The following is a 13,459-nucleotide window of genomic DNA, read 5'->3' as shown; positions in this document are numbered from 1 at the left end:
ATGTTTGCTATGAATGTTTTGTAGTGTTCTCTAAGAACAATAAGCCTGTTAATACCAGTATCCTGACACCTCATGTTCACTTATTGGGAGAAGATGCAGCTAGTATTGCTTATATCAGATTAACACAGTTCATAGATAGGTTAGTTTAATCACTTAAAGATGCATATATGTTTAACTGATACATGTATATACAAAAATGAAAGGGGATAAAACTTGAAAGAAAGGAAATCTGTTAATCTTATATCCATGATAAAAGGAAAAAAATTTGAGCCAGCTCATTGGATATTTGATTATTCATTAATTCTGTCTTTTGTATGTGATATTCAATTATTGAATGGTCCAGAACCATGTATGAGGTATGTGTGCCTGCACCCAGACCAGACTAGAAATGTTTCTTTTCCAAACATCTGAAAATTTATTTGTTGGACACAGATTGAATCTCTAATCGACTTCAATTCCACAAATCAGAGGCCGCACTTAACTCACTTTGTCTTGTCTATGATAAAAGTAGCAATAACAGAATTTTTAGATATATATATATATTGAAACTTTTCCCAAAAATTTAACTATCAGTATGAACAATAGTACTTTTACATTGCAGAAGTGGTTTGCCAGTTACAACACAACAGGAAGAAACAAGAGTTTGGCAACGTAAAGATGGCAAATGGCAAAATGTCCATCTCCATAGGTCAGGTGGTTCCTCTGCCCCTAACAAATAAGATGGAACACTAAATATGGATAGAAATCTTTTCCATTTTTGCTCATTGGTGTGTCTGCTTTTGTCAAAGGAAGCAGAAGCAGAATTTAATGGCAAAGGAATTCTTCAATCCCTTCCCTTGTCAGTGGTGTACTCATGGTGGTACACACAAGTCTAAACAATATTTTGTCATTTTTAATGTAACAGTCAAACTTTTTTTTTTAGATTTTTCATAGTGTTTTAATCTTAAAAATTTATATTTATTATAAAATAAAAGTCTTGTCTTTATAAAGAAAATAATGAGATATTTTATTTATCTCGCATAATATTATTCTTTCAATTTTTGTGAGTACAGTTGTTAAGAATGATTTTTTGTATGAGGTTTTTTTTGGATAGCAGTGAATTCCTAAAATGATGCCTTATGTTAGGTATGGGATATTCCTTATTTATTTTAATATATCTGGATAATCCCTTATTCTATTTATAGGACAAATATCACTGTCTTTAGAACATTGAGGAAAGATGGATTTTGTAAAGTTGTAATTAGGGAAGTAATATATGTGGTACTGGTTAGAGACTGTATTTTTATAATATGCAAATTATATACTGATTAGATTCCTACTACAACTAGAATATTTTGTCTGGTCTTTCTTAGCATGCTTTACTACACATATACAGTTTTATTTATGAACACAATATGTAAAAATTTGATATTTTTTTTTTTCTATATTCTGTACAAAACTACTTTTTCGCTTATATTTTTTAGTAAAAGAGCATTTTATAGTTTTATTTCTACAGTTTTGTGTATAATTTTTTCATACTTTTACAATGGAATTGTTGAATTTACTTCTAATATCCTTTTTCTTTGTGAAGTTGTAGGTTTTGAAAACTTGACAACAGAAAATTATCTTACAATTTTTTTAATTGTGTATCTGAAAATTAGTTTATCTGAGTATTTTTCTCAGAAAAAAATCATAAAAAGTGCAATATATGTGTTATTTTTGTTTTTCAGATCAGATTTATGTCTGTTTGTTGTATTTTGGATTTCTGGTGTCATATTTTGTCTAACATTTATTACATTTATAATTTTTTTTCCCCCGAGTTAATTGGAAAGTATACTTGCTTTATCTATGAATACAATTAACATAGACTTATGCAGCGTTATGCAAATTCATTGTTTAATCTGATTTCTTGAGTCATAAGAGGCCACATCAAATATTTTCTTTTTAATTTTGAGTTTAAAAAAAATTAACAGCTGAATGACTGAACTAGAAATTTGACAAGATTAAAATAATGAAACAAAAAATCGGCTATTTATAACATATAATTATAGATTTGAAGCATTTTGAATGTATTTGGATGTACTAAGATAACAAATGGTAATTACATCATTTGTCCTACCTTACAATTTTGATTTTGTAAAATATAGAGGAGTTAAAACTTTCTGTAAAATTACAGTAAGTTAAGAGATATTTTTTCCATATTTTCTACAAATAGCAATTGATATTGCAATTAAAGCCATAATTAAATACATACATTATACAAATCTTCTGGAGGAGGGGGTATGTCATTCATTACTTCTATATAATAGTTAAAAATTCAGACTTGTATTTGTTTCATTTATTAATGTGTTATGTTGTTAACCCAATATAAGATTTAGCCCTTAACATTATTGCATAAATAGTAAAGCTTTACATGAATCTGAATCAAAGACTTTTTGTAGTATTCTATTGGTATTCTTCAAGTTCAGTATGAATGTACAGTTACTATTAAGTTCTCTTGTCACATTTCCTATTTGGTATATTATATCAGTAATAAGATAGGGGTATTGTCTGCAGTTATTGGTAGATTTTCTGTGTAAAATAAGCAACAGATATCTGGCTCATTAGAATTAATGTGAGATTTCAGTGACCAAATGTTGAGATACTAGAAGGTCAATTTCTGCAGACTTATCTAACTCTGTTACCTGTAAGTTAATGCTTTTTATGTAAATATGTTACAATAATCTACACAACAGTGTTAAATCAGCATATATATTGTTCAAATTTAAAAATGTTTTCAAGGTGTATTTAAATTATAGGGAAAATACATCCCTGCCAAATAACTTTATACTTTCCAAGTATGACACTGTCTCTGTTTTCATAGGGGAGGATTTTACATGTAGTCCATGTGTCATATGCATAATAAAAATCAATAGATTTTTAAGGTCGTCCGATTTAACAAGTACTCAGTAAAAATGTTTCAATCACTTGATGTGCATGCTACATTGTTAATCATTTGCAAAAACCTACTCAAAACTACATGTTCAATCTTAATTATTAGCCTTAATCTTGAAAAGTTGTGATTTATTCCCACACAAACCAAAAGCTACCACAGATTGGATTAATATTTTGTCTTTGAAAAATTCTTTTATTTAGATGCAAATCTAAACTAGTGGCATCGGTCAGCTTAAACTTTTTCATGAATATTCCACTATAGAATCCATAATAAAGCTATTAAATGCAGACTTGCATGCATAAAAAAGTCATAATATTAGCCACTTGTTATGAAATTTTGTGTGTAAAAAATCTATGGGGACTATGGGGAAAATGAAATCTTAAAGCTCCTGAAATGTTATGCATTGTTGAATAAACAGAAATTTCGTTCCGTTTTCATTTACATTATTTTTTGAAACTAGAACCGAATCATACATAGTTTGTATTTGTATCTGGACTGTTAATTCAGTTCTTATAGGGCAAACATTTTATGAGAGTTATGCAGTTCTTTATATCAATTCTCAATGTTTGTTAGGTGTACATTTTTATTGAAATATTTATTTACGCATCAAAGCTTTGGTCATTTTTAATTTGCTTCTTATGTTAATTTTACTGTTATATTTGCTTTTATAGATGAGAAAATGTACAATAAAAAAAATTACTGGCAAATTATTTGGTGGAAGATGATAATATATTTGATTTCAGTTTCCCTTTAATTTTTTACTTAGGGTAAACACATTTGGGCTTAATTTAGTTTATTTAGTATGTCCAACTGCTAAACTGTTTTCCATTTCTTGTCACACTAGTTCAGTTCTCAGGGAAATGATTTTAGTTTATATATACTTTTACTTTAGTGGCAACAGTGGTTCATTCTTTAGAATCATTAGAGTACTCAAGAATAGATCACTAGCTCATTAGTATATAAGAAGGGACAAACTTTACATGTCACTAGAGTCTTATATTTCATTGTTTAAGTCTCTACAATTTGTTGACCGTCATTCAGAACATGCAGACTTACCAAAGTAATTTAATTACTGGTCAGCAAGCATCCTAATTATATTTGGTCCCGACCTTTTCAAAATTTGTAGAAAAGCTGAAAGTTGAATTTAGACATATATAGTTGTTTCTAGGAGGGGAATCTTTTAAGTTATCATCTTATTTAAAGTCATTTACAGTTAAAACCTTTGAATTAATAATAGATAATGATAACAAATGGTGAATTTTTGACAATCTTTTTGTACTTTTTTTTCTTCTGTTGCTTACTTTTCCTGGTTTTATAGTAAAGTAAAATTGCGAAAAATACATTATTACTTTCATTTTGATACTTTGCTTTTCTTTTTTCCTTCTTTCTTTTTTTTATTTCAAGTTAGATCTGTTTTTCATTTCATTCATTACATGTATAACATCATTTACGTGCTTCAGATTCAAGTTATAACAATATACAATGCAAAATTATCATATTGAGTTATGGGCTATATTGATCAAAATATCAGCCATATATGACATCCAATTTGATGTACAGGTTCTGAAAGGAATCTACCATTTATGACATTTTGTTAATTTTTAGAAGTTTTATTTGCTGCATAACTATTTAAGTTAGATGTAAAGAAATAACTGATGAGATTACTTCAATAGTAACAGTAAAATTGGGAAGTTTGGTTTAAAATAAGGATATTCGTACAATTCATATACGTCCTAATCTACCTGACAAAATACGTGAAAAAAACTTTGTTCCTGAGATTTGCAAGAAGAGATATTTATGGTAATATGCACTCTTTTGAATATTTTCACCATTGAAAGTATTATTACTGATTGAGTCGCTTTTAATATCATTGCTAAATAATAGCATCTTTAATACTGGGTCTAAGAGTGAGATGATATTTGGTAATGAACAAAGGTTGTTGTCAGTCACATGACTGTATACTCGACATTTCTTGACACTTCACCTGTGATAAACATTCTTTTCTAGTTGATCATGATAATCATTTCTAATCATTGATATTTGCTCAAAACTTGATACTTGTACAAAAATAAATCTAGGATTTACTGCACAATCAGCAGTTCTTTTCAGTAGTGAAAAGAACTTAGTTTAGTGACAGTTGAGTTATTCTGCCAATAAGTGATTGGTTAACATAAGAGCATTGCCTCTTTAGAAAATCTCTCTTTTGCATGCCATTTTGAATATTTGATAAACATCAACAACTAAAAACTGGGAGGGCCAAAAATTGGAAACAGTTTATATTTCATATAATGTTTCTGTACTTATAATACTATCTGGCTTTTGAAACAAAATATGTTGTTTGCTAAACACCCAGTGTTAGGAAGAAAAAAGGAAACTACTATTTTTTAGGTTGATGCTTGGTTACATTTTGAAAATTCAATGTAATCATTTAGGTATTATTATTTAGATGAAATAAGTATTTGTTTTGTACAAGCACCTTGTTTTGAATGTCATGTTTTACTGCATTATTTGTTTTTTATTCCAGATATTATTTATCTTTTTATATATTTTCTGTTTTGTTATTTCATGCATATCATCAAAATTTGTCATTTAGTGAATATGAAAGTGTATAGACATTGTATATATTTTGGATTCATTCCTTTGTCTGTTTTGGTTTGATTCCTGGAGTTTGTAATGAACCTGGCGTACATAGCTTTTTTACCTTTGCTTCTCCTTTGCTACTAATGTACAAAAAGAACTGAATTTTCGTATTCCTTTAATTCAATAAAATATTTCGTTAACCAAAGAGTACTAACAAACCCTTATTAGATGGTGAAACTTGTGAATAGTAAAGGCATAAGTGATTTGACTATAAACGGTAGCTATCGCTGGTGTTCTAATAATGCAACATAAAAAAAATTAAAAAATTAAAAAATCTGTTAATCAGTTCAATGCAACAACTCTTTTGCATGTTAAATTTTGTTGTTTACTTTATTTATCAGGCCATGGCGAAAAAGACATCCTTTTATCAAATTTATTTTTCCAGATAATGTCAAAGTTTAAAGGGCAAAGTAAAGACAGTTATACTCCAATTCAGCAATATGTTGTTTCTTATTTTGAACCTGCTTGAACAATCTTACAGATTAAATTTTACATTGGTTGAAGAATGATAAAGGGTAAAATTTTATTGCTTTTGTTAGAGAATAAAATTCATGTATTTAAAGCATGAAGGTAGAAACTATTCATAATGAATAAGTTGTGCAGGTTCATTCTGTGTGTATGAATTAAATTTTATGTATGTTTGTAACAATGTTGTCCTTCCTCAGCAATTTTTTTCAAATTATATCTGTTTATGTAGTGCTTCAAAATTTTAAAATGTACTTTTCAAATAAATCACATCATAACTTAATATTGGGTTTGTGTTTTTTTTGCCATGGTAGTTAGTGGTTGAATGACCCAGACTATCTCATGCATGCTGTTGTACAAACGGCCTGTAATAGTATAGATTAGAATATTTTATCCAGAAAACTTGTTGCTTGCCTTTTGTATATTTCACAGGTGTCAGAATAGTTTGGGAAATCTATTTAAACCTATCATGAACTAGCTTGGGGAATGGTATTTAGTTATTAGGGCCTCGCTGAATGGCGGACGCTCTTTAGTGATCAGTCTGTCCTGTCTGTCCGCTCTATATCTAGAGAACCGTTATGATTTCAATTTTTATACTTGACATGTTTATAAACCAACACCAGGGGTTGTGTCATAATTTATGTACAATTTCCTAGGTCAAAGCTCAAGGTAAAAAATTTGGTTTCAGTTGACAACCCCATGTCCTATTGTAAAGATACAATTTTTTTACCACAGGTTATTCAGAGCGGGGCCCACAGAGATCGCTCCCATCTCAATGATTTCTGGATTTTCAGTCTTCAGTCATTTTCTTTTTTGGATGCTTACTCAATTGCAACTTTACTTGAATATATTTTATCACATAATTAAAGGAAGATTCCATCTGAATTTGAGGTCACAACATCCAAGGTCAAGGACAGAGTTACTGAAAATAACTGGTAGACCCCAATTGGTGCTGTAAAGTTATTTCTCCTGGATAAATCAAATGCTACATATGGGAAGCAGTCTTACTTTAATATATAGTAACAATATAATGGAAGAAGGATCCCATTTGAATTTTAGGTCAAATTGTATAAGCTCAAGGTCACAGTATCTTAGAAAAGACTAACACAAGTGCAGACAAGTGGTTAAAGGTTATTTAAAGCATACAAAGATATAAGGAGATTGTGTTATATAGTTCTAATGAGACAGTTTTTCACCAAACCAAAATTAACAAGGACATTAACAATCACAGGTCATTGAAGAACCTTCAACACTGAGCAAAACCCAGACCATGTAGTAAGCTTTAAAAGGCATTTATAACAAAATGTAAAACAATAGAACAGAATCGACCTGTGTTTCCTTTAGAAATTTGTTTAAATATTTTTTGTTTATTTAATTTTGGTCTTGACGCTATTTTTATTTGGACAAAATTTGGTTGTGCTATCATTAATTTAAAATCAACTTTATGCTTGCAGAATCATATACACAATGTAATATGGGAAATCAGATTAATACAACAGCAACCCAACAAACGCATGTTTACAAAACAAACAGAAATATCTCCAGGTCAAGATACATCTTTAATACTTTTTTACTAAATAACTAATTAGTCTTGATAAGTTGTGAATAAATTCCACAGAAATACTCTGGATTCATTTTTATTCGCTGATGAGAACCAATATAAAAAGAAGATGTAGTATGATTGCCAATGAGACAACTGTCCACAAGAGACCAAAATGACACAGAAATTAACAACTATAGATCACCGTACGACCTTCAAAAATGAGCAAAGCCCATATCGCATAGTCAGCTATAAAAGACCCCAAAATGACAATGTTAAACAATTCAAACGAGAAAATTGACGGCCTTATTTTTATAAAAAAATGAACGAAAAACAAATATGTAACACAAACAAAAGACAACCACTGAATTACAGGCTCGTGTCAGACTTTAAACATGTTAACGAGATTCCAACCCTCCCCCTAACCTGGGACAGTGGTATAACAGTACAACATAAGAACGAACTGCAATGCTCACTGATCTCTTGCGTCAAGTTGAACCATTAACTTTAGTGTATACGTTCAACCAAGTTCAAATATTATGTATGCTTGTTTGCAACCCTTGGCAAAACACCGAAAATACAATCTTTCAACAAACTGCAAAGATTGGTATCCACAAAAAAAAATACCTGATATCTATAATCAAAACTCCTACAACTTTCAATGAAAACAGGGTAATAGAAAAAAATGCCAATGAATAGCCTCTTTTTTGACCAGATTACATTAATATTTTACATCTCTTTTTAGAAGTAAGAGACAGTCTTAAAAGAAGTTGCTGTTGTTATTCCTGTTTATAATGGAGGTTTAGTCAGTTGCTGTTATTCGTATTTATCATTGATGTTTAGTCAGCTGTTGTTGTTATTCATATTTATCATTGGTATCTAGTCAGCTGTTGTTTTAATTCATATTTATTATTGATGTCTAGTCAGCTGTTGTTGTAATTCATATTTATCATTGCTTTCTAGTCAGCTGTTGTTGTAATTCATATTTATCATTGCTGTCTAGTCAGCTGTTGTTGTTATTCATATTTATCATTGATGTTTCGTCAGCTGTTGCTGTTATTCATACTTATCATTGATGTCTAGTCAGCTGTTGTTGTTATTCATATTTATCATTGATGTCTAGTCAGCTGTTGCTGTTATTGTCGTTATTCGTATTTATCATTGATGTCTAGTCAGCTGTTGTTGTTATTCATATTTATCATTGATGTCTAGTCAGCTGTTGTTGTTATTCATGTTTATCATTGATATCTAGTCATCTGGTGTTGTTATTCATATCCATCATTGATGTTTAGTCAGCTGTTGTTGTTATTCATATTTATCATTGGTGTCTAGTCAGCTGTTGTTTTAATTCATATTTATCATTGATGTCTAGTCAGCCATGGAACCTTTATTTATATAAGTAGACTAGCAACCACCGTATATTTATTTATGTAAACTTATGTTCAACCATTTATATGTCTTTAAAATAAACATCTTGTTTATATTTACGTAGTTTTACGTACTTTGTCCAATATCCCAGAACTTGTGTAGACAACGGGAAAACGAAGCCAGTGGAAACTTCCACTCCCGTTACAATATCAATGGGTTGCGATTCACCAAGGTAATTTTTCAATGTGTCAATAATCTTCATCTTTCGATTAGATTTTTGTATAAATGCTGTTTCATTCTTCAAAAATCAAGACAAGATGTAAAAAAAAATTAATACGTGATAACTGAGGAATATTTGAATGGGTTATGATTTTGCAATGAAAAATGTTCAAGACTACAATATATGAATGGGTGGTGTTTTTGAAATCCCAGCTACACATCTGTACCCCAAAACCATGTTGTGGACCCCCCCCCCCCCTTGGGTGACTTTACCAAACATTTTGACCATACCAAACGGACATATAACAGTTGTTATTCGTGTCCATCATTGATGTCTAGTCAGACGTTTATTGACGATCAATGCTTTCACTGAATGGGGACATGTACATGACATATTTAAAGGACAAGGCTACCCTATCCTTGACTATATTTGATTGTATAGACCAGTCAGTTTGACATCAGTAGTATGTAAAATAATGGAGAAAATATTACGTGAATTTATAATAGAGCATATGAAAAAGAACAACCTATTCTCTAAAAAGCAATATGGATTTATTGCAGGAAGGTCAACTGGTCTCCAATTATTTGAAGTGATTGATAAATGGACAGAGGCACTAGATCAAGGACTAGACATAGACTGCATTTATACAGACTTTATGAAGGCCTTTGATAAGGTACCACATAAAAGATTAATAGCCAAAATCAAAAATCTAGGTGTCCATGAAGATATAGTAGGGTGGATAACGAGCTTTCTAGATAGGAAACAAAAGGTCGTAGTGAATGGTGAAGAGTCAGACTGGGCTAACGTTACATCTGGGATACCCCAAGGATCAGTATTAGGACCACTACTATTTGTTTTATATATAAATGATCTCCCAGACCAAGTAGATTCTGATGCATACCTATTTGCAGATGACACTAAGATCTTCAGAATAATTAAAACAAAAAATGACAGACAAATTTTACAAGAAGATCTTAATAAGATGGAATCCTGGAGTGACAAATGGCTACTAAAATTTCACCCAGAAAAATGTAAATATATGAAAATAAGTAAGAAATCTAATAGCACTGACCATCCACCAATCTATAGCCTACTAAATCATCCTATAGCACAAGTTAAAGAGGAAAAAGATATTGGAGTCCTCATTGATGCAGAACTCACATTCGAAAATCACATTAGTGAAAAAGTGAACAAAGCAAACTCCATATTCGCAGTTCTTAGAAGCAGTGGCGGATCCAGGGGGGGGGGGGTTCCGGGGGTGCGCACCCCCCTTTATTTTTGCCGATCAATGCATTTGTATCGGGACATATGTTTTGCACCCCTTTGCACCCCCCCCCCTTTGCCCTGGGTTAGCACCCCCCCTTTCGAAAATTCCTGCATCCGCCCCTGAGAAGAACATTTAAATACCTGGGAATAGAGACATTCATGCCACTATACAAAACCATGGTTAGAACACACCTAGACTATGCCAGCTCAGTCTGGTCCCCTTACAAAAAGAAAGATATAGACAAAATAGAAGGTGTCCAAAGAAGGGTAACAAAACAACTACCAGGGCTAAAAGACATGAGCTACCCAGAGAGACTAAAAAAACTAGGCTTACCTACATTATCCTATAGGAGAATAAGAGGAGACATGATCGAAACCTTCAAAACAATGAACGGACACTACGACAAAGAAGTTAGCTCATTTTTAAGAAAGGCAGACGATTCTCAACAAAGATGTAGTAGTAGGACCAACAGTAATAAAGTAGTTCATCAAAGATTCCAATCTAATATCCGTAAACACTCTTTCTCTGTTAGAATTGCTAAAACCTGGAACAAACTACCAGATAAAATAACAAAGTCACCATCGATAAATTCATTCAAAAACCGACTAGACAAATATTGGTCAGACGAAGAATTATACTATAATGACTATAGAGCAGAAATATCCGGAAGTCACGGTCAAAATAGTATAAGAAACACATTAAGCTACGAGTCTGGTGAAGAGGAACCTTGAGGGATCCTGTACTGGAAAAAAAGAGGGGGGTTCCAACCACGTACATACTTATAGTTACTTGTAGTTGCAGTGGCGTAGCCAGGGTTAAATTGATGTGGATGCGAAATTTTTGGGGACCATTTTATGCAGAAAATTATATTTTTCGGATGATTTTTCCTGTATGTATGTGTACTCCACTAAAATCAGACACTGGCTAGATTTTTGTTTAATTTCAAAATACCCTACAATGTATATATTTCGATTTTTTTTTATTAGAATGAAATTCAAAACAGTGTGGCTGTGGCCATTGATTGACACATTAAATTCATTCATTGACTGGGACAATTTACGTGAACGTTTGTCTGTAACGACCACTGTTCACGACGTACCTACGATAGACATTTAAACTGTGGGGTCACCAAAGGTTTCTTAACGCCTTTAATTATAAAATAATTCGAAAAAATAATCAGGAATAACCTTTATGTTTTGATTTATATAATTGATATAAATCAAAACATCGTGTTATTTCTGATTAATTTTTCGAATTACTTTATTAAGGTGTTGAGAACCTTTGGTGACCCCATAGTTTAAGTGTCTTTAAAAAGTACATAGTGAGAAGTGGTCGTTACATACAAACGTTCACCTAAATTGCACGCTAAATTGTCCCAGTCAATGGATGAATTTAATGTGTCAATCAATGGCCACAGCCACACTGTTTTGAATTTCATTCTATTGTTTTCTCGAAACTACTCGTTTAATTCATAATATTTGATGAAAGAGTTTCAAGCCCAATCTTATATTTGACATCTCAAAAACAAACCCATTACAGCGACACTTATGATTATAGAACTTCGGAACACAGGAACCGATGTGACTCCACAGTGACTTTCCCGGAACATTATTACAAGTTTGTCTCAACGCGTTACAGGGGACATGGAAATACCGGGCGTCCGTCCGTCTTGTCTTGTTTACGCCGTAATGTGTGTACATGTACAACTATTGCAAGATTTTTGTGAAACTTGTATCATCAGCAATGTTTGACACTAACACAAATAAGTCCTGATCAAATTTTGTTAACCAATTATGATCCGTGGAAACATAAATTATAATAGAAATCCTATTGCATTTGCTAGATGAAGCTTTTATTTCTCTTGAGCGTGTTCAGATATTAAAAAAATGTATAAAAAGTGCATTTTTAGCCCTTGTTTCTTAGATAGATAAAATATGTGCAATGCGGGGACATTGGAACTCCGTTCCTTTATTGAAAAAAAAAAATCTAAATAGAAAGGGGTATTTATAAGCCCAGGAATTATCACACTCCATTTCAGTAAATACTAGTAGAGTTTTTATCACGTCGTCTTTCATGTCACAGGAAACGATATCAGGATATGATGGTTTAGTTGTTTACTATTAACGTTGGTATGTCATCGCTTGGCTCAATTTTAGACCAAACCAGTCTACATGTCTGCGTATCATCATCCTCTGCGCTTGCCGCAGCCGACGATTGGACACTTTTCTCATATCCTCACCCTTGTTACATTCGGATACTTGTGTGTATCTGCTGTGAACACAAGCAATAATATATATTTTTTTAGTCAAAATGATGTGGATGCTTGAGCATCTGAGCATACATGCAAGCTACGCCACTGAGTTGAATCAACTACAAGTAACTATAAGTATGTACGTGGTTGGAACCCCCCTCTTTTTTTTAATCCTTGTTTGGAACTCTCCTCCTTTGAGGCCCCTCATGGGGGGGTCCTAGTAATCACATAATCACCATTTTTTTTGCCAATATAATCACATAATCATTAAATATTTGCTTATCTTTAGTAATCAAATAATCATAAACTAAAAATACAGTCCTAGGTAATCAAATAATCATGAAATATTTGGCTTAATAATCAAATAATCATTAAAAAAACGGCCAAGTAATCACATAATCAAAAACCCCATGAGGGCCCTCTCCTTTTAAAATGGCTGGATCCGCCCCTGCTTCTTCGATGTACACATGTAACGTATAGACATCTAGCAAGCTTTTAGAGATGATAATAAGCATATAATGTGATACAACTGATTAACAATAAATTAATTTAAAAGTTATCAAAATTGGTTTCAAAAGGGGGAGGGCAATTCATGGCAGTTATAAACTCGTCGAAAAGGTAAGGACCTCTCAGTTTCAAGTGAACACTCGACAAAACGTAATAATGAAGGAAATAATAGCCTGTTAAACCTATCACGTTTTGAGATATGATGTATTAATTTCCAACCATAGGTCATTTAAGTACGGAAATATACACTTATCCTTCTCTTCTCGGACCATTTAGAAACTATTAGA

General features: G+C 31.8%; 1 protein-coding gene across 4 annotated transcripts in view; it reads left to right on the top strand.

Annotated features, from left to right (window-relative positions):
* LOC143045946 (calcium/calmodulin-dependent protein kinase type II delta chain-like) overlaps window positions 1-6,302 on the top strand; it is an 89,297-nt gene extending 82,995 nt beyond the window's left edge. For all 4 annotated transcript variants that reach the window (XM_076218799.1, XM_076218801.1, XM_076218800.1 and 1 more), the window contains 2 exons: window positions 25-139; window positions 602-6,302. In XM_076218799.1, the coding sequence (XP_076074914.1) occupies window positions 25-139; window positions 602-719 (233 nt within the window). In that variant the 3' untranslated portion in view covers window positions 720-6,302. The remainder of the gene's footprint in view (window positions 1-24; window positions 140-601) is intronic.
* Window positions 6,303-13,459: the final 7,157 nt, after the last annotated feature.

This window comes from Mytilus galloprovincialis, chromosome 9 (genome assembly GCF_965363235.1).
Source record: "Mytilus galloprovincialis chromosome 9, xbMytGall1.hap1.1, whole genome shotgun sequence".
Lineage (NCBI taxonomy): Eukaryota > Metazoa > Mollusca > Bivalvia > Mytilida > Mytilidae > Mytilus > Mytilus galloprovincialis.
This window is presented reverse-complemented; position numbering and strand designations above follow the sequence as displayed.